Genomic DNA, 24,842 nt, shown 5'->3' on the forward strand with positions numbered 1-24,842 from the left:
AGTTGCTTGAACAATCTGAGTGATCTGAATGATTACTTTGATTGAAATGATTGGTTGAAATTTTTACGACTTATTTCAAAAAATCATCTTAAATATCTAAAAATTTGCTTCGAATTCTATTTAAAGAATGAAGTAAGGTTATATCATCTTTGTTAATTTTATGTATACACTCGTTCGAAATAAAATTATCGATCATTCAATAATTCTCAATCAATATTTTTCATCCTTGTACTTTATTTTAAATTTACATTCATATCATTTTTTATTATCAGTTTAAATAATATAAAAATATATCTCCCTTTTCTCATAGGATTTTTTACGCATAAAAAATGATTGTTTTACGTTAATTTCGTTTCTTGTTTTACAGATGACTAGAGCCAAATACATCTTTACTGGTGGACAATCGAGGAAGTGCAATATACTGTCTATTACCAGTTGCATTATGTTTATAGTTTGCTAGAATGTATTGTCAACGTATGACATAACTTGATTGTTTGTATCGCAGTCTGTGCCTTATCTTCTCTGCTTTGCTTATATTGACAAAATACGTTGCAGTAGTAATAAATGACAAACAATTCTTATATTCAGGAGTACTTATATAATATTAAAAAAGTATGTATATTCTCGCATGGATGATTTTCGCCGCAGAAGTCGCAGACGCTTAACAAATAGATTTATATTGAGCCTTATATAATCGCATAAAAATTTACACACATACTTAAGCATCTTTAAGAAAACATGAGACAAGTTACGCCTCTTACACTAAAATAACGTATTAGTACCTATAAAAAAAAAAAACAGTAAAAATAAAACAAGGTTAATGTCAAGTAAAAATTTTAATCGCTGAGTAAAGCCACACGTGCATTTGCGCGCGTTGTTTGAATTCGTCATACGATAAATTTCTCAATCGTGTGAAAATGTTTATTAATAGGTGCTCTACGTTTCTATGAAAAGTCGATAAAAAAGAGAAACTTCTCTAATGGTACATGTTTCACTTAATAGGGAAAAATGCATTTTCCCCTAATAATGTAATCGTATCGATATTCATTGCAGTGCATTGTTTTGATGAGCTACCTAAAATTAAGGAATCAGAAAAATTGCTCCTCGAGTTTCCCGTACGATCATCAACGATGATCTATTTTAACCTTGGACAAGTTCAAGTTACATCATCGATGAAGAGCTCGCAAATAATTTCCGTGGATGGTTCGTGACCGGCAAGTACCATGGCAACACGGACAGACAAGAATTTTCCGGCATGTAACGATCAAGTGGACCTACGATCACATCGGATAATCACTTTGAAGCTAGAGGTGGGGAATCGTAGCAGTCGAAGAGCGCGGGGTAAGCGACGCGTGCGCTGAAACGCTTCTCTACATAAATATCGCAGCCACGCTCCTACGGTAGTAACACGGTTCGTGCTATCAGACGCTCGTTGCCTTCATGACCAGTGCCTTTTAACTCTTCCCAACAACACAACACGATAGGACGCAACGCGCAACTCCGTTTCACAGTCATCGATCAAACGATCAGCCAGAATACCAGCACTCTGTACGATCGCTGGACCAGCGATAACACCGGTGAGTATCACACTGATCCTCCTCTTTATATAGATATTGCATCGATTTTCGATCAAACTGACACGTTTTTTATTTAAAAAGAGGGAAAATATTTCGAATTTTTTTTAGCATAGATTTTAGATATTAATTTGAGTAGGATGATACAGTTAAATCTATGTGATTGTTGTGACAAAGGATTTTATAGTATTTTATAGAATTGAGTGGATTAATGCACGATTAAAGGAAATTTGAAAACCGTATTTGTAGCAAGAAAGGAATTATTGTTTGAAATACTAAGCAATTTATTCTCATTGATTTCTTTATCGTCTAACTTTTTTTTTAAGTATCGTTTACGTTAGTAAAGAAAGAGGTACTATTTATAAAGTGACAGTGTTGACAATAGTTCGCCATTGAAGTATACAGTTTAATTCATACTTTAATTATATTTTAATCTATTCTATACCATACAATATTTGATTTATCACTTTTTACATTGAAGTACCGTGATATAAAATTGAGACTGGCAATCTTTCAGGATTTACATTTTTTGCTAATTACAATGAACAACAGAAACAGTTCTCAATGAAAAGAGAACACTAATGTTTCATTAAAATTTCAGTTAAAAATGATCTAACGTGTTTTTCCTCCATTTAAGTGGGAAAAGCGGAATTATCATTCATGTTAATTAATCCAAAGGCAAATAGTAATGGATACAGTGTTTAGGCGATTGTGTCTTCTATTGAATGAGAACATTTTTCGGACGGCATATTTTAAACGGCGCACTATCATGCGTTTGTGTGTACTTTACAAAAATTAAAATGTAAATTGTTAGTAAAAAGCCTTGTAGGATTATAGAGGCTATAAATTTGAAGATTGCTTAACGAGTTTTTTGCTAATCATAGTAACAGAATAATCTTCTCTCGTAGTTTGTTTTGTAATATTTATCTTTAAGAATTAACTTTTCTATTTCCACATAGCTCTAATAGCTGCCTGAGGCTACTGTTATTGTGGATTGGTATTTGTGCGAATTGATGTTCTGGCGAATGAGACATCTGAAGATAGCAATGCACACGCTCATGAAAAGTTTATATACATATTTAATTACATTGTCGTATTGAATTCGTTAGAATGTCAATTCGTCAGAATACGCATTTACTGTAACCTTATCTTTGCGCTAATGACTATACCCTATTAATATAATAAAAATAATTAGTTCCTAATCATTTTTCATAATGATAACATAATTTCTCGGAATTATTTTTTTCACAATGATTAACTATAAAAATATTAGTTGCTTCTTTAGAGTTTTAGTTTAATATTATTTAGAATATTCATTTGACAAGTAGCTTTTTTCCAACAATAATGCAACTTTTTTGAATTTTTTCACGATAACTTTTGCAAAAAATTTTTTTATAATAATGATGCAATTTTCTTGAATTACCTTTTCGCAATAGATTTTACAATGCGTCTTTTGCAATAATAGCGTAACTTTTTGTTTTCAACAATAATAATTAATTATAAAATTATTAGTAGTTACTTTAGCATTATGTGGAATATTCATTTGACAGGCGATATCTAAACTTTTGCTTCATAATGAGAACGATTACATATCTCCTCGCTAGTTGAACAAAGAACGAACAAAGAGCATCTTACGCTCGCACTGGACAGAAGAAAGCTATGATACCTTAAATCATGATACGTATATAAATACATTTCATTGGCATGGTAGGTAAAACGGAATTTCCTTGAAATTATGCGCTTGCATTTGAAATAACATCGAGCTCTTCTGCGAATATTTAAATCATAAAACTATACGTTAATCAAATAAATTCTTCCTTTTTGTACATTTTTTTTTTTTTTTTGTAATCGAATAGAGTTGTTACATGAAATTATTTGTATTTTGTGTAATAAAAATCTGATCTTGTATAAAATTAGTGCTATCAAATTACTGTATTATTATAAAATAATCTATATTAAAATATAATAATTTGTTAGATACTATAAAATTATATTCCTATAAAAATTAGTATTTATATAGTAAGCATTATTAGTAGTGTATTATTGTGTTGTGTAAAACAGAACAATAAAGTCATTGTTTTATAATCATTCATCGTGAAATAGTGGCAATACTAATTTAGAATCTTAAGATAAAAATATTATACAGCAACTATATGGGAGCAGTGCTCCGTTATTTCTTTTTACATAAACCGAGTGAATCTATTTATATATTTTAATTGGCGTCATTTTGCAGTCATTCGAGTTGAAATAATGCTTATCTCTACTTACGTCTAACGAAACGAAATTACGCGACAATCAGTTAGAGTATCTCTCTCCCCATGTTCGTTTCTTTACGACGCTCGATTATAGCTCTTTCTAAATCTATTGTACATATTTTTATACTCTTCGTATTTTTCTGCTATACTCTCTACTGCTTCTTCATTCTCATTAGATATACAGTGACTTATAAAAGTATTTTACTCACAGAAACTTTTTATGAATGTATTATGTGTGTTATATAAAACATTTTGAAATCTTCTTTAACTCTGTAATGAGACACGACTATCATGGTTATATTGGTAAAGTTTGAAGCGAATCTGGAAATGTAAATATAGAAGTTACAATATATTTATCGCAAGCATACGCTTCATAGATATCACCAAAGTATCTGAACAGTGAATTCTATTCATTTCCTAACAAGCCAGTATTTAGTGCGATTGTCGGCATTAATTATATGTTTAACACTGTTATTTATTCTTATATTAACTTTTTATTAAATACATACTTGCAGTATTTTTTAACTTTCATATACATTTTCAGGTTATTCCAAATTTTGTCAATGTAATCAGTCTCTTATTACAGTGTTAATGAAATTTCAAAAAGTTTTGTATAATATGTGGAATATATTCATAAAAATGTTCTATGGTAAATATTTCTGTGAGCCACTGTTATATAAGTATACATTTATTTGCTTTTCAATCTCCTTCTTTTATATTGTTTCAATACGCTACAACCACTTGTAGTAATATATTCGATTTCAATACTCCTTTTCAATTAGGCAAACGTAAATGAATGCATTTTTATCGACTTTTTCAGTGACGGTCAGGATTAAACCGGCAGTTGAAGTAGTGGAAGTAAGACACTGACCTACATCGTTAAAATAGAAGTTGTCGAATTGTATGAAATTTTCATTCAGGATATCGACGGTTTGCATTTCAACCGATTGAACCGTGCTCCAATGAACTACGTGAAATATGATATAGCATCTAGCGCATTCGAATATACGCGCTCAGCCACGATAGTGATTACTATGATTCCGGGAATCGTGTTTCATGTGGGGAAAGAAAAGCAGATACAGGACATAATGTTTTGCGACATTAATCGTTAATACGCCGATTTAACATGTTTCTAAGAATCGCGATTTATTCCTAACTGTAATTGACTAACGTCTTATTCCTGCATAATTCGCGTGGAAAATTTTTTTTGTAGTTATCTTATCCATTAATCGATTATTCCTTGCATGCAATGCATTTAAACCATCTCAAGGATAAAACCATCTCATTTATTTCGATTCATGAAGTATGATCACTTCTTCTATCTTCTTTAACGATTAGCTTACTTTTATGTATTTTCCATTTCCAGAATTAAGAGTACCTTGTTTCATTGGGATTACTCTTAACCCCATTACGGTGCAATAAAATAACGAAAAATTCGAAACGAACGATTTCGAAAATAATTATCTCTTTATCTTCAAAATTTTCTGCATTTCTACTATCAGATACAAAAACATACATACATATTTTCGACTTTTCACAAAAGGTAAATATTGATAATTGTATAATATACGGTGAAATTTATAGCACTATAATTATTTATAGGAATTACCTAGAATTATACAAATTCTACAAATTATGTATTACATTTATAGGAATTTGTAAAAAATAGTTAGAGTCTTTGTCCAATTGAACTGTGAAAGGACTAATAATCCTCCCTAATTATTTTAATTACTTTGTCACACGGATCTGTTGGATGTAACAATTTCACAGTACGTAATGAATTATAATATAGCATTTACATTTGCAGGGAGTAAAACAAATTTAACCGTTGAGTCATTTTCATTAAATTTCTAGTTGGAGGACAAACTAGTTAACAAGTTAAATAGTGTATAGGCATAAATGTTTTTCTTGGCAATTTCATGATTATAACAAACATGCGTGTCCGGTATTATGTTGGAAACCATGTGGTGGTGTCATTAAAACATCACCGATGTTTTCTCGCGTATTAAGTGTCGTGAGAACCATATTCGATACTTATATTTGTCTATATGTCTGCGTCCCTGTAACTCAGCTGATGGTGTTGGTAACGAACAACAACTTCCGTAAACAGTTTAACCAGTTTGACTTAACCAGTTTTCTACTCTTCGATAAGCCTTTATCTTTTGTGGTTTAATTTCATCCCGTATTACTAAGTGTTGATCGTGAGTAAAAATATTTCTTAGTAAAAATCAGCTTCTATGAATGAAACTCTATTCTAAATTAAATAAAAAGAAAAATGAAAGTTAATGTTTTTGTAATAACTCATTAATTATTTTAATCGGACTTTAAACAAAAAAAAGATGGAAATATACGTTAAATAATATTTGTTAACGATACCTTTGATTTAATATGTTTAGTTAATTTGTGTTTACTTTACAAAATGATAAAATGACAAGGGCATCATATGTTAATAGCAAGAGTATTATGTTAATTAGCCAAGACTGTTTTAGACACAAAAATGTGATTGGGAAGTGGAATTCTTCTAGGTTGTTTGTGAATATTTCAAGGTGATGTCCATTCCTGAATAAAACATCTTCATTGTTCATAAAGCCTGAGAATTATTCCATGTATTTCGAGGTAAATGCAAGCTTAAAAAAGTATTTAAATTAATTTGAAATAGTTCATCACACAGTAACGACACTCTGTTGTATCTAATTATTACGGAATATAGTATACACTATTGCTTTCTAATTCGTTATATAATGTAACAAACACGAACTATGGTATAACTAGTTTGTAGCGAGACTTATTAATCGAAGGCATTACTTAAATCGTGTACAACCACATATACTCGATAAGTATTCAACATCGATCTATTCCTTTGTTTCGTATGAAAACTGTCATTCTACAAACTAGATATATATTTTTATCTAATCTAATTAGATAATTTCATACACCCATTGTACCTACAGTAGCGTCCAAAAGCTTCGTTAATCAAATAGATTTTTCATTTTATATTCTGAAAATGATATTTTAAAGAATTTGGCTAATATTATAGAATAGTGTTTATCTATTATACTATTTTCTCATCATAACCTTACATTTGATATTAACAGTAATTCTTTACAATAAAATATAAAATGAAAAATCCATTTAACTGATGAATTTACATGTCACTGTACTTAAATATCGGGTTAATGTATGACCAAGAAAAATAATTCGCAAAAACCGAGCCAAGGCGACTGACAGACGTGAAGGATTTGCACGCACGTGACTCTTTTTTTCCGTTCTACGCGGCACACTGAACCCATGTGAGGCCGCGAATCCACATAATGATGGAGGATTGGGTCATCGGGTCTGGTGAATCGCGTGGATATGTTTTCGCAAGTTTCCATGACGATAGAACGTCGACAGTGAATCGATCCAACGTTCTTTCGTATTAACAAGAATGGAAGTGATAGCAGTGGGGGTCGCGGTAACACGTGTAATCATCGGACGACGCGTGTTTGTTCCGAAAACTAAAGAAAGTGTGTCGCTAGACTGTTGCAAACGCTCCGTAATCATAACAGGCCTGCGATCGTCTATTCAGACACGAACGCGCTCTAGAAATATTGTATTATCTGCCATCTTGACGAGCGGATTACAGAGATTATTGTGTGTTTCGTGTGGTAACTTGCGCCCTTATAATGGTCATACCTTATAATGGTATAATGGTCATTGTGTGCAGAAATTTCTAGGTTGGCTCATGAAAATATTTTTTTGGATGGAAAATGGGTTCATCGCAATTTTATCGCTTGATTGATTTCAGTAAAAAAGGAATATAATACAAATAAAAGATTCAGTCGGCTACGTCCATTTAAATATTTCTTTATTAACACGTTAGTGAATAAGTTATGAAAGTTTTCATGAAGGAAATTCTTTCGTTACTTTTGTTAGTGTATTATTAATATATATTACGAGATAAGATAATTCGTAATTTTGGTAATACATAGTACTGAAGGGCGACATGGTTGCAGGAAATTTATTTTGCGATTTTAGCTGTGTTCCACTGATCTTCTTAAGCAAGTAATATCTAGGGTGGGTCACTACTCTGTTCACCTAAAATATCTCTGCTATTTTAAATGTCAAGAAAACGCAAATAATACTGTTCAACGAAGGGACCAATTTCAAAGAAAGGAATAAATTTCAATAGCAATTGATCAAAATAATTACAATTTCGTATCAAATTTTCTAAGAAAATTGTTTATCCTAATATTTGTTTTCTAAAGAAAATAAAAGTATTGTGACATACATTTATCTTCGACTGGACAGAGCTCAACTTTAAAGTAGGAGATTAAAGAGTTTGGAAACATTCTGAAACAATCCCTGTTTCAATTATAATAACTTAGTTTCGAAATCGAAAGTGTATACGTATGTATGATAACATATCGAATGCCACGGTTTGCAGTAATACATTTTGTTGAACATGGTGTAAAGTGTAATCGATCGTCCGTAGGTACAAAGATGTAGAACGTTCTCATTTAAACTCTTCGAAAATAGAAGGAAAGTATCGACTGTTCTGAAAGCAATGTTATTTCTTTATGATACATTTCTCTAATACATATAAGATAAAGACTCAACGATATTCAATTTACGAATATTAATACTATTACACTAATCTATTACTAAGTTTGTTTTTCTTACCAGTGTATATTTGTTAAATAACTGACTTATCAAATGATCATTTTAGATATATCGTCGTTATCATTGAATTTTGAAATGGAAAATTTGCTAAAAGCAAGTTAACAAAGATTACGTTTGACCATTAACACAACAATCAAATTTTTGTACACACAGTTCAGTGTTTGAAAATTCAACATTTTAGTCGAGAACAAAAGATATGAAAATAGATTCGATATCTTTGGAAGATTTTCCCATACTTCAAGCGTACAGCTATCACGTTTGTCCTTGCTTAAATCTTATCAATGAACAAATATTGTCTTCTCGTAAGATTCTTAACTGTAAAACCTACATACTTATCATTATGTTTACAGAATAGAGAACAACAAATTCAATTGTTCCAAAACAGATGAAATCTACGCCTCTTAATCACATACTTTTAATCTTATCGTTGAATAAATATTGTTTCTTTTCTAATGACAACCCAATAAGAAAAACAGAAAAATAAGTGTACGTTCGATTATATGAGTATATTTATATATAGAAAGTAGAAAATCACATGGCAATGAGCGCATGCAAGAATGCGTAAGATCGCTGTGCGATGTTCCACGTGGAATACGAACTTTCATTCTGATCGAGTGAGCATCTTGAGGATGACGAGATGTTTCCGCGTCGCTCTTCTACCCGGAAGCCAAATGCACTTTCAATCTAGTGCACTTCGGACCGAAAACTATTTTCGTTGGTGACTGTTATCTATACCAACCGTTGCTTTCGAACGTCAGTTGAGCTGTATGCAATATGTTCACCTGCCAATTGCATTTGGCAAACTTCAATGCCCACTATGATCGCACTTGTATCTATCCCAACACCGGATAAATTCTCTAAGTGTTACATTATTCGAATTAAGTTGCACGTTATCTCAATACCATTACATTTATTTATATTGTAATGAATGTAAGCTTAACTTACATTATTTGTCAATTTCAGTAATGTACTGCCTTCTCCTCCTAGAATTATCATAGCATCATATCTTTAATAGCTAAGGAAATGAAATGTTGGGTCATGGTCAATTTCTCCTCTATAACACAAGAACTTACAATTAGACTTATATTAATATTAATTATATAAATATATAAATATAAATATATTAATTATATAAATATATTAATTAAACTTATAATTTCAATTGTCAATAACATTCAATTCGGTATACTCAGAGTCTCATATATTTTACTTCACTGAAGTATTTTATTATTCCTTAAAAGATATCGATAGAAAATTTATAGGGTATATGTTTAAAGCTAATAACTTCTTAAATATACAAAAATGGAAAATTGATCTCAATAAGAAAAACCATTTGAGATGCATAAAAAATAATTTTACAAGATATTATGATACATTTAATTTGATTATTGAGATAGTTCTTGATGTGCTCGAGATTTCAACGAAATAAATGATGGTTGAGTTCCTTCGTTAATTAAATGTGTAATTAAGTCATTAGATAGCTTCATATACATCCTAATTGCACTTAGCAAGCTTGATATTTACTATCCTCTATATATGCACTTAGAGTTAGATGGATTAATATGTCAACCCATCCTTGGACAGTTATTTATCTCCCGTACTTTCTTCAGCTTATGTTGAGACCTAGTTCAATACACTTGGTTTCGTATGTTAATTAAATATTAAGAACAGAATATTTCTTTAATAGTACATGCATAGGTACATATAATATATATATGTAACTGCGTAAATTATCGAATGATAGAGAAAGCGTCATTATTTTAAATGACAAAATTACAGGAAATGTTCATATTGGTATTATCGTTAATTGTGATGGTTACCGCGACAAAAAAACGGAAGTGAAAATTGTGGTATTAGAAGGTCGTCACGAGACGAAACAGCTTCTCGAGAATGAATCATGATTTATAGGTATCCTTGAGGTACATGTATATATGTGCCTGAAATACCTAGGTGGCTGTATGTCACATACTACCTACTTGAAAATTCATGATTCAATTTCAATAGATTGTCGTAAACATCGTAACACATCTAGGCATAAGATATACATAAACAAGGAGCAAGATTACAGAATTAATTTTTATATTTAACATAGAGCTAAAGTAAGATAATTAAATAAATATTTAATAGAACTAAAATATACTTCCAATACAACTTATTGATGTATAGTGTCTGAACTATCAATATACCAATCATTCATAATTAAGAGATACGCGCCGAAGCCCTCGAAAATATGTTAAACGATCAGTTAAGCGATCGAAGGTATCGTACATTTAATTTTAGATTACGTTTTATTTAGCTAACAAGCACTAACGTCATAAACGATTGTGATGCACACTGATGCATGCTGATGCATACAAGCATGCACACTCAATGAATTCAATTATCTAATTGGCTCCTGTAATATGTATCTTTTTATGAAAGAAGTAAAATAGACAAAATATATATATATTTTATATAATTATATAATATATTTATATAAAATATGTATGATACTATATATATATATTTTATATTATTTTGATTACATTAACTTCTTCTGTTACAGATTATGCTTAGTAATTGTTTTAATTGGCTGTCGCGTATATTTATCAAAAAAGAAACACGTTACAATTTGACTATAGCAACGTGTTTTATGTGTTAAAAGTATGTGATACATAATGAATATGTTTGCACTATATGTATATTTTTCTAAAATTTTTCTAATTCAACCTAATATAATCTAAAAACAAAAATATTTTCCAAGTATTTTCGAATAACATTGAATATCATCAACCCTTCACAGGGATAATTAATACACTTAATTGATTTCATGGCTTCCTTTCAATCTAACTTCAAGGGTGTGCAGCGCAGCATGACACCGTTCATTTCAATGTATTCTCTTGAAAGTGACCGGAAAGTTACTAGGGAATATTACAAATGATGACAAGGAAAATCCCTGAATTTTCGTTAAGCGCTTATGCCACGTGTGTTCTACGAAATTCTGTAAATTTTAGAACCAAGGTTAAGAAAGACACCGTTGAGTTCCGTACTTATAAAATATATCGCAAAATGTTGGCATAAAGCGAATGCATTAGGAATTTTTCATCTCTTTCGAATCACATTTCTTGGCATTAGCACATATACGATCGCGAATATTATGTTAACATAACGCATTCGTAGCCTAGTCACATAGTTAAAGAAGCATAGATGACAAATAAATAAATATATCAAATGAACGATATTTTTGATATGTACACTACAGAATAAATTTAAATTGTGACATTGTTGCACTTGTTTGTACTATTTATTTCCTAGTACTTCTTTCATAGTAGTTTAGTTTAGACCAGTTTATACGCCTACATATTTAGGTCTGATATTTAAAAATACAAGGTTTCAATTATAATATAATTAAAATTACTGTGAATTAAAAATATAGTATATAAAAAAAATAAAATATGTAAAATAAAATTAACTTAATTATAAGATTAATTCATGCTTTAAGAATATTTGTATCTTATTCATGTAAAATTATTCCATCGAGAAGTTGTTACTGTTTCAATTATGACACAATTCAAAATAAAACGGCTATGGCTGTATCAATTTCTTATTATGGCATCGTTATTGTACCCAATTTTCGTTAATGAATGCAATATAAATGATTGAAAAAAGTTCCTCCTGTGTTCCATTTTAAATGGAAATAATGACACATAAAGTTCACTTCATTTCACTTAAAAGAAGTAATAAGTTGAAAGGTGCATAAATATGTATTTATTCATCGCTTTGCTATTGAAACAGAATTCATCGGATATCGTTAATCAGTAATCAAGTATAAAAGAAGTCAAACATATATATATACAGGGTGGTTGGTAACTGGTGGTACAAGCGGAAAGGGGGTGATTCTACGCGAAAAAAGAAGTCGAAAATATAGAATAAAAAATTTTTTTTTTTAATTTTTCCATCGAGACAACGATCTACAATGAGATCCGTTATAACGAGACGTGATAAAGTGCACGCGTACCGAACGAAAATTTAAAGTCGATTTTCTCGAAAACAAAGCTTCAAACGAAAAATTTTTATTCTATATTTTCGACTTCTTTTTTCGCGTAGAATCACTCCCTTTCTGTTTGTACCACCAGTTACCAACCACCCTGTATATATATGTATATATATATATATATATATATATATATATATATATATATATATATATATATATATATATATATATATATATATATATATATATATATGTAGATATTGACATCGTTTCTATTGACAGAAATAGGTTAGTGGAGCATTCTAGCATAATATCTCGCAAACTAATAATTCATAACCTTACGTGTTGCATGCAACAAGACACGAATTCAATGTTCCAACGGTCCTCTTGACAAAATCTTTGAACAATCTGTAATAACCGTCTTTCTATGTTATAACTGGTTTACTTTGATATTTGTTACAGCAACAATATTTATACTTGAGTGGCGCTAGTTTCATCGATACGTTCATATGTATACACGCACGTATCAAATTTCGATCGAGTAAATACAGTCACTAGGTGTTTTATATATAAAAGCAAATCAATAACTCAGTTAATAAAAAATAATATAAATTCTTCCTCATTGTAGAATATAGCTATTATAGATATGTAAAAAGTAAAATAATCACATTAATATGATAGATACGATTAATGTAATTGATATATTATTACGCGTCATTTTATCTTTATTGTGTACTCGTTCAAATAGATATTAGCTTATACTCTATCTGAGTTATCTATTTTTCGTGTATTTTTATTTTATCAAATGAACGAATGTTTATTACGGATAATATTAATACAGGAAGGTATTACACTGATAGCACCTTATCATTATGTGAAACATAAAGTTTGTACAAGTAGTTGCAAATACCATTACATAATTCTTCATTGATAAAAAGATCTTTAATGAAACCTTTGTAAAAAGTTATGAATATTTGTCCCTCTAGATAACAGTTTGCGATTTCTAGTTTACAGAGCATCAGGAGAAAGAAGAAGTTGTAGAAGAATGAATGTTACTTACATATTGTTAATTTCTTGTTTTGTTTAAGGCTGAAGAATTTGCAAACAATCATGAATACAATAGTAGTATTATATTTGGGAAATAAACAATGGATAATGAAAAATAATTGATCACCTGACATATAACAAACAAGTTAATTGAAACATAAAATGTTTTTGTAAATTTATCATTCAAGAACATACAAAAATTTATGAACTATGTAAATGTTACAAATAATTTATCTAATAGGTGAGAAGTTATGAAAAAGTAAATATCTCGGTAGTATGCTTCGATTATTAAGATCGATAAATTAAAAGCGAAATGCATACGATATACATATATATGTAATAATACGCTATTGTTTACATCGTACGACTACTGTATGGTCACGCAATGTATTGGGTTTCACTGATACATCTCAGGTGATCTCAACATATACCGCTGATCGATAGTTACATATACTGTTAGTTATATATTGTATCATATTATATATATGCATACTTATATACATACTTACAGAAAACAAAGAATCTAAACAATAACTACATTATAATATATACGTAATAAAACAATCTAAAAAGAAGAAACAAAGATTTAAAATTTATTCGAAATGCGATGAAACCGGTATTTCTGTTGGAATTGAAGATGGAAGGGATAGCTACATATATAAATAATATCTGCTACAGTTTATGTTAGTGGGCCAGTGAAGAATACGTTGTTCTTTCACGATTTCTCCTTATTCAGAGTTCTTTCCAAATTTTTTCTTTAATTTTCTTCAATTTCAAAAGTGTTATTTGCATAACAAAACCGAGAAGCAATTATTTGCTCTCTTTTTACTACTCTTAGTGCTCTTTCTTAAGACTCTTTCTTAAGAGTCGTTTCGTTTCGTGCGAATAAGTCAAACGAGATTCGATTCACACAAAAAGTTAACAAACGCGAATCGATTGTTTGACCAACGATATTCAAAAATGGGTCCGAACATGCTCGTAAAGTTGTGTGGAACTGGATTCTTAAAAAATGTTGCCGTTGGGTCAACACCGAAATGGATCACTGTCGGCAGATGTTTTAGGTTAGTATATGCTTAATTGTGATCGATTGACAGCACCTTTACCTCGTACTAACAGGATATAAGAAAATTCGAAGCAGAAATGGAAAAGGTGGTAGTACAAATCGGAAAATATCAAAATGGTATGAACGATCCAATTTACTGCTTTTGAATCTAATTCGATTACTCTATTTGATCCTAATTGATCCTAATATCAAACGTTACATTGTATCTATTTGATAGTGTACATTATACACGATTATTGAAAAGATATCCTAGATGAAATGTATGGAATTATATAATGAAACTTATAGCCATATCGAATTTAAAAGAGACTTTACAAAAGCGGGTAATTATTGTGAAAGTGAATAACTGGTTCAGAACCTTGAAATGTAGTTCTTGACGTTATCCTCATTTTTAACTTTTTTAAGATAACGTATCAACGTATTTTCTTAATCTCTTTATATCACATTTCATTATTTAGTACTTCAGAGAAAAAAATATAAGGTTTACAATAGTTTACAGCTACAATAGTGTATGCGCTGAGTTGAATAATGTAATTTACAGTATGTACAAAAAATTCACATTACATATTTCTTTCATAAATATGCCCATAATATTAGCACAAATAGATAAGACACCGGATGGATTTTAACTCTTTTTATTTAAGGTTAATAGTTTTAACATCTTATCATCTAATATCTTAGTTGCAATAAAATTAATTTATTTTCATAAATCTTTTTATTAAAACTTTTATGTGGATCTAGAATCTTGATTACAGAATTTTATACAGATTCCCTCTCTTATTTGTTATTATATTTTTTATATTAGTTTTTTATATTAGTCATACAACCTTACTGTCGTACTAATACCATTTATTTGTTTAAATTCCATTTTCATTTTATTTCTTTTCTATTAATCTCTTTTAATTAGATTAGAGTATATACAATATTTTTAGCCGGTAGAGTAGCGATACTTTACTAATTAGGACCTAAACGATAAATCAGAAAGAGGAGTATGTAAATATTTGTTCACTTGATTAACGCCACTGTTCATTAAAATCATCTTTGATCGATTATAAAAATGCAGGAAGATGATAGTACCCTACAGTACATATTTAGAATATTCACGAACTTTTTGGGAAGTTACTTAAAGTATCTATGTACTATCGAAAGAAGTATTGAGAACTGTTGAATAAGTCTGATCGAATTTTATCGAACAAGATTTTATGTTTCTCGCTCGCGATCGAGGGACGCTTTGCATTATTGCGAAGGTTATAAATGCATTCACTGCATTCAAGGGAATATGTATATATGGTCCGACATGCTTTCTACAAATGGCAGTACTCGGGAAACCGGTAAATTACACAGTGTGTTTCACAATGTACATTGTACATACTACGAGTGAACAAGATGCTGTGGAGAAATGGTGTCTTTAACGCCATTCCATGATAAATGAAGCTAAAGGAATAAGTGTCTGGTTGATCAAAGTTCGGTCAATTTCTCGGACAATAAATTTCGTTTCTTCTTTTACGGAGAATTTTTTAAATATTTGTTAACTTTCTCCAAACAATAATTGTTGATATAATTAATATAGTAATGAAACAAAAAATATATGTATGTATATTTTTGATTAGATCGTGATTAAAGTAATACTTAACTTAAGTACTATTATGATTTTAACTTTTTAAATGTGTTTATAATTTAAAGATAATTTTCTAAATTTTCAATTGATTTTTAGCTTTAAAGATAGTTTTTATTGTAAGAAATGATTTATGTACATACTTGCATAGTTTGCACGGTTTAGATAATGTACATGTATTTGCGGAGAAAGATTATGTCTCTCTCAACCATAAACATAGCAGCGATTAGGTATTACAAACGATTAATTTGAAATATATTTAATCCATCGTTTTATATTTAATCAGATACCTATTATGCAAACGATTACACAAGTCTTGATTTCATATTTAGTTGCCTAATTACCTAGAATACTAAACTAATTTTAATAACGCTTGTAACAATGTTTATTAAATGACAACTAAGTAATTCAGAATAAGAGATGAATAATTACGTAAACAAGAATCAAATTTTAACAAATTTATATACAAAAAACTATTATTCGATATATCGATATCGAATTACATCCGATTCCAACGATCAAACAAAAGTGGAATGAACTCCATTGAAAAATGTTGAAGTGCCTAAAAGATTCATTTAGTTTCCTTCTCATTCTGCTTTCATTTATCTTAACTCTTATATATAAACATTTCGAAATGTTAGTAATGCAAAGCTTTTCTAAAATTATTAATAAAAATAGTACACAAAGCTGTTAGTTTATATTTACTACATATTGTATACATTCGTAACACTTGATACATTCTATACATATATTGGTTTCATGGTATACGTATCATCCGAGCAACAAAGGGAAAAATTTTAAAAATAGTCCGATTCGACCTTCGAAACGTTCGAAATATTTGCACGTGCGTGGTTAGAGTTATGATATCAGTTAAAGACTTTAGGAACATCATTCGAGTGCGTTGCTCGTGGGCGACTGGCAACATGCGTGTGTACTCTTTGGGGCTGGAGTAGCACGCGATTCCCGCGTGCGTACTGCGTGATGCCTGATGCGTCTTGCGTGATACGTAGGCGCACCTCTCTTTCTGTCTCACCGAGAATAAATCGAGAGGATCCTTTATGCCGTGTGCCGCTGCATCTGACATGTGCGAATGAATCCTCATTAATATCACACGGGGAGTTCACGTTCTCGCCACTACGCGACGCCATCATCCGTCTGAATTCAGAATCGATACTTTCCGGCAAATATCGAAACAAACGATTCGAATGTCAAACAAAATCTTTATTCGAGATTTTCAAGAGATCGAATTTTAGAATTACCTTTATTGTTTCATGAACATTTTTTCATGTATAATGAAATAAAATCGATTGGATGAACGAAATATTGTATGATATGTTATTATTAGTTATTATTAGTATTACTATAATGTTATAGACACGTTTATGGAGAAGTTGCAGATGCAAAAATGCCTAAAATGCATATAATACGTAAAAATATGTAAAATGTCCAAAGTATAGTACTCGTTATAATATTTAATAGGTAAAAAATTCTTTACTTAGATTACATTTTTTTTAATGATATTCGTAAAAATATGAACTTATATTAATATTCGCAGTCTAGTTATTATAGGTGCTATGATACAATGTAGTCCGTTTTGATAGTACATATGTAATTGCATTATATTTCGACACAGAAAATAATAGTTATAGTCGTTAATACCATTCTTATCGTGTTGCAGCATCACTATGTCGCGCGTTATGCTGAAGGAGTCGCCGAACGCGGCCTTAGACAAGACCTTGCTAAATAAGTATCTCGACCTGCCTCAACCAGAGGATAAAATTCAAGCGAAATACATCTGGATCGATGGTACTGGTGAAGGTTTGCGAAGCAAGACCAGGACTGTAGAATTTGTGCCGAAACATCCGTCAGGTTAGTGTCTTAGTCTTGATATATTTACCATGAAAAAGTAATTTTTTTTTATTTTAAGGAAAATAGCAACTACAATTTAATATTTTTTCAAGATCAATCACGTGTTAAATTCATTCCAATTAATATATTATTATTAGTATACTATTCGTTAAAAAAACGCATCTCAACCTCATCCAATATTAATTATAGAAACTTAATCATGAAAATATCAATAATTTCATATTTTCAATAATTTTTTATCGTGGGGATCCTTTTCTAAAGAGAGTTAATCTAATATCAGTTTCAAATTACAGAGTAATTTAAACTAGGCCGATCAAAAATTTCATTACTCCATCTAGTTACATCAAAATGCGACTGAACTAGTTGATTTCCAGTTCAGTGAATCGAAACAAATGATCTATTACAAACACCAAACTAAGTAATTACTTACCGTAATTAAAAGTCGGACACAAAATCGAGGCATTTTCTTATATGAGAACACGTGTAAACGTGTTGACAAAGTGTTTCATAAATGTTCAAAATTGTTTGTTTGTTGTAAAAACAGTAAATTATCTTCTCCGGCCAATATTAACTAATCATGTTGAATATTATGTCACGATAGAAACTATGTTTAATGAACATCAGATGATTATATTTAATATTTCGCATCTCGAATCATTTGTTTTTCATTTTTTTCCTCGTTTTCGATTCATGCATGCAACACATAAGGTATGATGTGCAAAATAGTTGATCGCTCGGCACATATGCATTAATCTCAAACGTTTGTCAGCATTACGAATAATATCCGTCCGTCTTCATGAGATTCTGCGCGCGTTACAAAACCATTAACATCTGTGGCGCGTAGAATTCACGGGGCCATGATTGAATGTCGGCAATCTAAGAGTAGTACTTGCATGGAATTGATTATGTAAGTCGAAATATGCGTTTGTTTTGAACTTCGTCGGATGATAGTATCAATAAATAGATGTATTTTCATTTTTTTTATTAATTAATAATTAATCAATAACTTATGTTATTTATTACTTACTAGGTTACTTATTACTTATTAGTTACTTATTTTTTTATTTAGTTATTTACTACTATTTACAATGTTAAGGTAATGTTTCATAGAACAATTGAACAAATAAAATTTTTCTTCATTAATGGATAGATAATTGAAAATTTGAATAAATCAAGTCCCTTAATATCTACTACGAGAATTGCAAGATTTATCCATCCTAAAGATAGCCAAGGCTAACAGAGATAGCTAAATAGCTGCTTTCTACGAATATACACGAGCTCTTTTATTCATCTGAAAATAAAACGCTTCTTTACAATGAAGCATTGAATCTGTATCAGTAAAAGCAGAATAAAATACAATACGAACGTTAAGTGAAATCTTATTAGTATTTTCAGTAGGTATACTTATCAGCAACTATATGAATGATGTTTATCAATTCTTACAAAAAACAAAGATTTATTATTTGACTATTATTACTTTACTACTTGATATTTAGCTAAACTTTTACGATCAAGTCGAGTCTAGTTTAATAAATTATTTGTAACAATCACCTTTTAACAACATTAACATATTAACATACAAATTATTTCATGGTCTATAAATCATTGTAAAAGTGAAAGTAAAATAAAATAAATGCCAATAACTAGAGAACATTTCTTAATCAAATATGTATTGGTTTCTGGTTTCCAGAACTACCAATATGGACGTACGACGGAAGTTCGACATACCAAGCGGATGGTGCCAACAGCGACATTTATCTTTGTCCGGTGGCGATCTACAATGATCCGTTCCGTCGCGGAAATAACAAGCTAGTACTTTGTGATACCTACTACAGCGACATGACCCCGACTAAATCGAATAAGCGTTTCAAATGTAACGAGGCTATGGAAGCTGTTAAGGATCAAGATCCATGGTTCGGAATCGAGCAAGAGTACACCTTCCTTGATTTCGATGGTAGACCACTTGGTTGGCCAAAAAATGGTTTCCCTAGCCCTCAAGGACCTTATTATTGCGGTGTAGGTGCTGATAAAGTAATTGGCCGCGAAATTGTTGAAGCTCATTATCGAGCTTGCCTTTACGCTGGCGTAAAGATCGCCGGTACTAACGCAGAAGTTATGCCCTCTCAATGGGAGTTCCAAATTGGACCATGTAGCGGAATATCGGGTGGAGACGATCTGTGGGTTACCAGGTTTATTCTTCATCGCGTAGCTGAGGAGTATGGTGTGATTGTCACCCTAGACCCGAAACCCATGGATGGTACGTGGAATGGTGCCGGTGCGCACACGAACTTCTCGACAAAAGCCATGCGTGCCGAGAATGGTATCGCCGAGATCGAGAAGGCAATCGACAAATTGAGCAAACAACACCTCAGGCATATTCAAGCGTACGACCCACGCGGAGGGAAGGACAATGAACGTCGTTTAACCGGAAAATGCGAAACCAGCAGCATACACGACTTCAGTGCTGGCGTGGCCAATCGTAACGTTAGTATTCGTATTCCTCGAGGTGTTGCGGAGGAAAAGAAAGGTTACTTGGAAGATAGGAGACCCAGCAGCAATTGCGATCCGTACTCAGTATGCGATGCTTTGGTGCGCACCTGCGTCCTAAACGAGTAAAATACCCCAAGCTATTTTCGAATGGATGCATCCATGGAAAGGAGAAATTGGACGAAATGTCTTGTAGTGCAATAGTGATTATACTTTCGTCGAACATATTCTATGGAAATGTATAAAAAGCCTGCTCGATAATTGTTGCTAGAAATATAGGTATGAAAAGAAAGGGAAGAGAATAAATGCGAACAAGATACTTGATAAGAATAATTATTATATTTTATTTTACATTCGAATAATATATTTTATAAAATTTTCGCAAATCGAACGATTTGTTATTTGTATTTGATATTTTTAAAGGGTATAGGAGGATCGTTATAATTATGTATCTATATATATATATGTCTGAATACATACGTAGAAAATGTTTATTATTAGATTATTTCCCGTGCACATAGTGTTAATGCTTTTTACGTCTACCAACCTAATCCTAGCGCGACAATAAAGCCAATTTCGTTTATTATATTGTTCAGGGTTAATTGCGTAGATGTTTTGAAATTAATATGATTCATAGATTATCCTTATTTTCATTAATTCTGGTGCTCGTTAGAAAGAAATAGAAAAGGAAATGCATGAAATTAATATTTATATTAATAGCTCTTGAATTATCTTGATATATTATCTACTGCATATTACATTCCTCGAAACAAGTTTCATGAGCAGTCTGCAATGTGTCACTTGATGGATTTGAGGCGTTACCGATTTAGGATAACAAACGCAGTAATTTTTGCAAAACTACTATGTATTTCTTTCATTTTTTGATACGTTCGAGGAGATATATATATTTGTTTAAAATGATGTAAGATGATAATATACACCGTTTACAAAATTGTTGGTCTGGACAGGTACTCATTATTTCAGAATATATGTAAAACTTTGTATTTCATATGCTACGTTCAAACGTGATATATGTTCATCTTTTAAATGTAATAAAAAAACAAATATAATACCTCTTTCAGTACCTGAAAATGCTGGAGGGTGCCATGATCAATTACATGTCGTTACGATGATATACGTATGGCTGTCAATCACGGAATTTCATGAAGGCACGACAAACTGAAAAGTTCAATAAATATGTCCCCTTTTCGCAGTTATCATTTGAACGGTTACTCGCGGATTGCGAAGGCCGTGATTATTACATTAGAGTAAATACGTACATATAATGATTAAAAAGAAAAATGGAAAGAAAAGTCAATGTAATATGTACATGGTGTATTTTCATATTTGTATGGTATATTTTCATATTTGTATTTTCTATGGTGACTTCTTCAATGTAATTGTATACCATGACCATTGTTGACAATTTTGTTGGTAGTGGTTATCACTGTTGTTGTTATAATAATAAAAAGCGACATTTTTTAATGAAGAATTGATATTCCTTTATTAGCATAGTACAATCACTTTTTTGTGGTATAGAATAATTGTAACAATATATTTTATTTATTAAATTACTAGGATTAAATTACAAAAAAATATTAGACTAATAATATATGATTCTTACATATATATGCGCATGATAACTATTTTCTTTATGACCTAAATGCATACTCAGTGCTTGTTTTCAATGTGCTAATGGTATTCCTTTTATGAATTTCCAGTACCACATGTACGCAGTAGCTCCAGACAGACAATACCATGTGAGGAGATAATTTAAATGGTCATTTCGTAATTCCACTCTTGTTTGACCACTAATTGGATACTGATTCAAATCGTTGTTAGTGCTCATTTCGAGGTATATAGGAGACGTGTCTGCCTTTTCAGCCATTTCATACACATCTCTGGAAAATAAACAAAGATTTATTTAGGAATTATAGTGCTAATATTTTTACATACCTATAATACCACATATTATGATGTGGACGATTTTTAGGAACAAAAGATGGTCTTCTTTCACTCATTCTTAAAATTCCTACAATTTCTTGTTCATCTTCTATCTCAGATTGGTATCTCTGTGGTGAATTTTTTAATGTTTTTGGAATCCAGCCACGATTTACCAGAATTGTTAAGCTGCAAAATATTTTAAGCTTTAAAACAAAAGAAGAATAAATGTACATCCTTTTAGTACATCTCTACTTACTCTCTATCTGCCAACTTAAAGGGTGTAATAATATGATATCCCCTTTTTGATCTGCTTCCAAAAGAAAAATTGGCATCTGATGGTTTACCATCTTTTATCAGGCTTCTATTTGCTGCCATAAATTCTTTGTCATATAAAAATGTTCCTCTCACTCTAATAGGATAATATTCCTTTGTCTTTAAATCTTCTAAACTGAATAAAATTGATCATTGTTCCATATAATTCTATAATAGTAAAAATGTTATAAATTTTATTCTCCTTACTTTTCTGGTAATTCAAAAGGTTCATGACTAGTACGCCTTTTTAGTCTTTTTACTAAATCTGTTTTCCATTTAAGCCTTCGAACTTGCCATGTACCAAGCAAAAATGTACAAATTGGTACACTCTGTTTTTCAATTTTTCGATACAAAAAAATACTGTTTATAATAATCAATTCTCTGTAATATATGACACTTTTTGTTTCTAACTTACCAATAAACAATATGCAGGGAAACTAATTTTTTCACTTGACTTGTAGTTGGATTCATAATGTTCCCGTCCATAAATATCACTTCTGAAAGTCTTGTGATTTGGTTTCTGATTTGTAAGCTTACACCACCATTGAGATAAAGTTTCTTTGCTCAGAGATCGAACAATGATAATATTATATGGTTTTCCTACTTTCGTAAAAATTCTTCTAGTTGGTACATTCATTTTTGTCGATATTCACCTGGATGCTTATAGGTTATGTTTTAGAATGAACAGTAATTGTATACACGGAACCGCGAGCACAGTATAGAATCATTTGATCATTTGACATAGACCAATTGTCGTGTTAATGTCATTCCCAACTTTATCGATTTAGCATGAAACGAGTGTATTGGGAAACTTAGTGGAGGTGTAGTTTAGATTTTAGTCCTCTGATGGTAAGATAACAAACTACTGAAAGTAGGTCCTATGTTCTTTTTGTTCATTTATCCAAATTAGCTGACTTATTTACTTTCCAAATACTCAATAACTTTCAATAACTAAAATTTTTTTAATTGAGAAAATGTCCTTTGAGAGCTAGTCTATCCAGTATTCTTTTCTCCCATTCGGAGGCTTTAGCAGCTGTTGATGTAAGTACTTACCAGGCTCTGTATTAAAAGCTTAACTGATAAAATTACTGTATTCTTTAACGAGAAATTTTTAAACAATGCATACAACTATCTAGAAGAAAAATTTTAGTTAAATTTTCGACATGACTTTCTAAAAATTATAAATTTTATATCCAATTCTGTTTATGATTGTATATATTGCATATACACCTGTTTGATGGGATAAAATCTTGTTTTGTAAAGTGTAATCAGCATACCCTCATAGAGAATGATATAACCTTGCTCACTTTTAGATCTTTCATCATGCACTGAAGCTGTCAATAATTTCCTTTTGACTTAATTTATTTTTTAATTTCACTAAATTTTCATTTTCCTGGGGAAAAAGATAAAAATGAACAGTGTTATTTTACATGCAAGACTGTAATAACCGTGCACACTGTAATATACGTTAACAGTGGTCGTCATTCGGATACTCTTTAAAACACAATAACCCTTTTAAAATCGGATCAAACGACTTGACATTGTTTGAGAAGCTAGACAAATTAATAACTAGATAATGTGTAAAAAAATTGCTGATACAATTGCAATTGGTCAGAATTGCGAGAAAAATAGTGAAGGTTGGTTTCTACAACTTTTTTATCTGAGCCTCTAATGAAAATTTAAACAATTCGTTTTATAGATTTATATCAGTTATAATATATACATGCTGACAATTTGATCAATGAAATTTTTGCATTGTCCAAATTTTCATTACAGGCTCATAAAAATTGCATGGACAAAATGTCCAACACGTACATATATAACTGGCATAAATCTACAAAACGTATTGTTTAAATTTTCATTACAGGTTCATAAAAATTTCATCGATCAAATTTTCAGCACGTACATATTATAACTGACAATAAATCTACAAAACGTATTGTTTAAATTTTCATTACAGGCTCAGATAAAAAAGTTGTAAAAATCGGCCTTCATTATTTTCTTCGTGATTCTGCCTAGTTGGAATTTTCTCAAAACC

The 24,842-nt window shown here is 30.7% G+C and overlaps 2 protein-coding genes across 2 annotated transcripts; one reads left to right on the forward strand and one right to left on the reverse strand.

Annotated features, from left to right (window-relative positions):
* Positions 1–1,384: 1,384 nt before the first annotated feature.
* Positions 1,385–21,040, forward strand: LOC126865401 (glutamine synthetase 2 cytoplasmic). Its single transcript, XM_050617857.1, has 3 exons — positions 1,385–1,577; positions 17,871–18,061; positions 19,752–21,040. Exons 2-3 carry the CDS (start codon positions 17,878–17,880, stop codon positions 20,675–20,677), a joined length of 1,110 nt encoding a protein of 369 aa, XP_050473814.1. The 5' UTR covers positions 1,385–1,577; positions 17,871–17,877; the 3' UTR covers positions 20,678–21,040.
* Positions 20,993–23,854, reverse strand: LOC126865403 (surfeit locus protein 1). Its single transcript, XM_050617859.1, has 5 exons — positions 23,220–23,854; positions 23,012–23,133; positions 22,749–22,940; positions 22,505–22,678; positions 20,993–22,449 (listed from the first exon to the last, which is right to left on the reverse strand). Exons 1-5 carry the CDS (start codon positions 23,439–23,441, stop codon positions 22,233–22,235), a joined length of 927 nt encoding a protein of 308 aa, XP_050473816.1. The 5' UTR covers positions 23,442–23,854; the 3' UTR covers positions 20,993–22,232.
* Positions 23,855–24,842: the final 988 nt, after the last annotated feature.

The sequence above is a fragment of the Bombus huntii genome, chromosome 5 (genome assembly GCF_024542735.1).
Source record: "Bombus huntii isolate Logan2020A chromosome 5, iyBomHunt1.1, whole genome shotgun sequence".
Lineage (NCBI taxonomy): Eukaryota > Metazoa > Arthropoda > Insecta > Hymenoptera > Apidae > Bombus > Bombus huntii.

Coding starts and splice junctions, on each gene's coding strand:
- LOC126865403 (XM_050617859.1), bottom strand. CDS start 23,441: ATGAATGTACCAACTAGAAGAATTTTTACGAAAGTAGGAAAACCATAT. Junction 23,134..23,219: donor TCCCTGCATATTGTTTATTG/GTAAGTTAGAAA, acceptor ATTGAAAAACAG/AGTGTACCAATTTGTACATT. Junction 22,679..22,748: donor TTTAAGTTGGCAGATAGAGA/GTAAGTAGAGAT, acceptor AATATTTTGCAG/CTTAACAATTCTGGTAAATC.
- LOC126865401 (XM_050617857.1), top strand. CDS start 17,878: ATGTCGCGCGTTATGCTGAAGGAGTCGCCGAACGCGGCCTTAGACAAG. Junction 18,062..19,751: donor TGTGCCGAAACATCCGTCAG/GTTAGTGTCTTA, acceptor TCTGGTTTCCAG/AACTACCAATATGGACGTAC.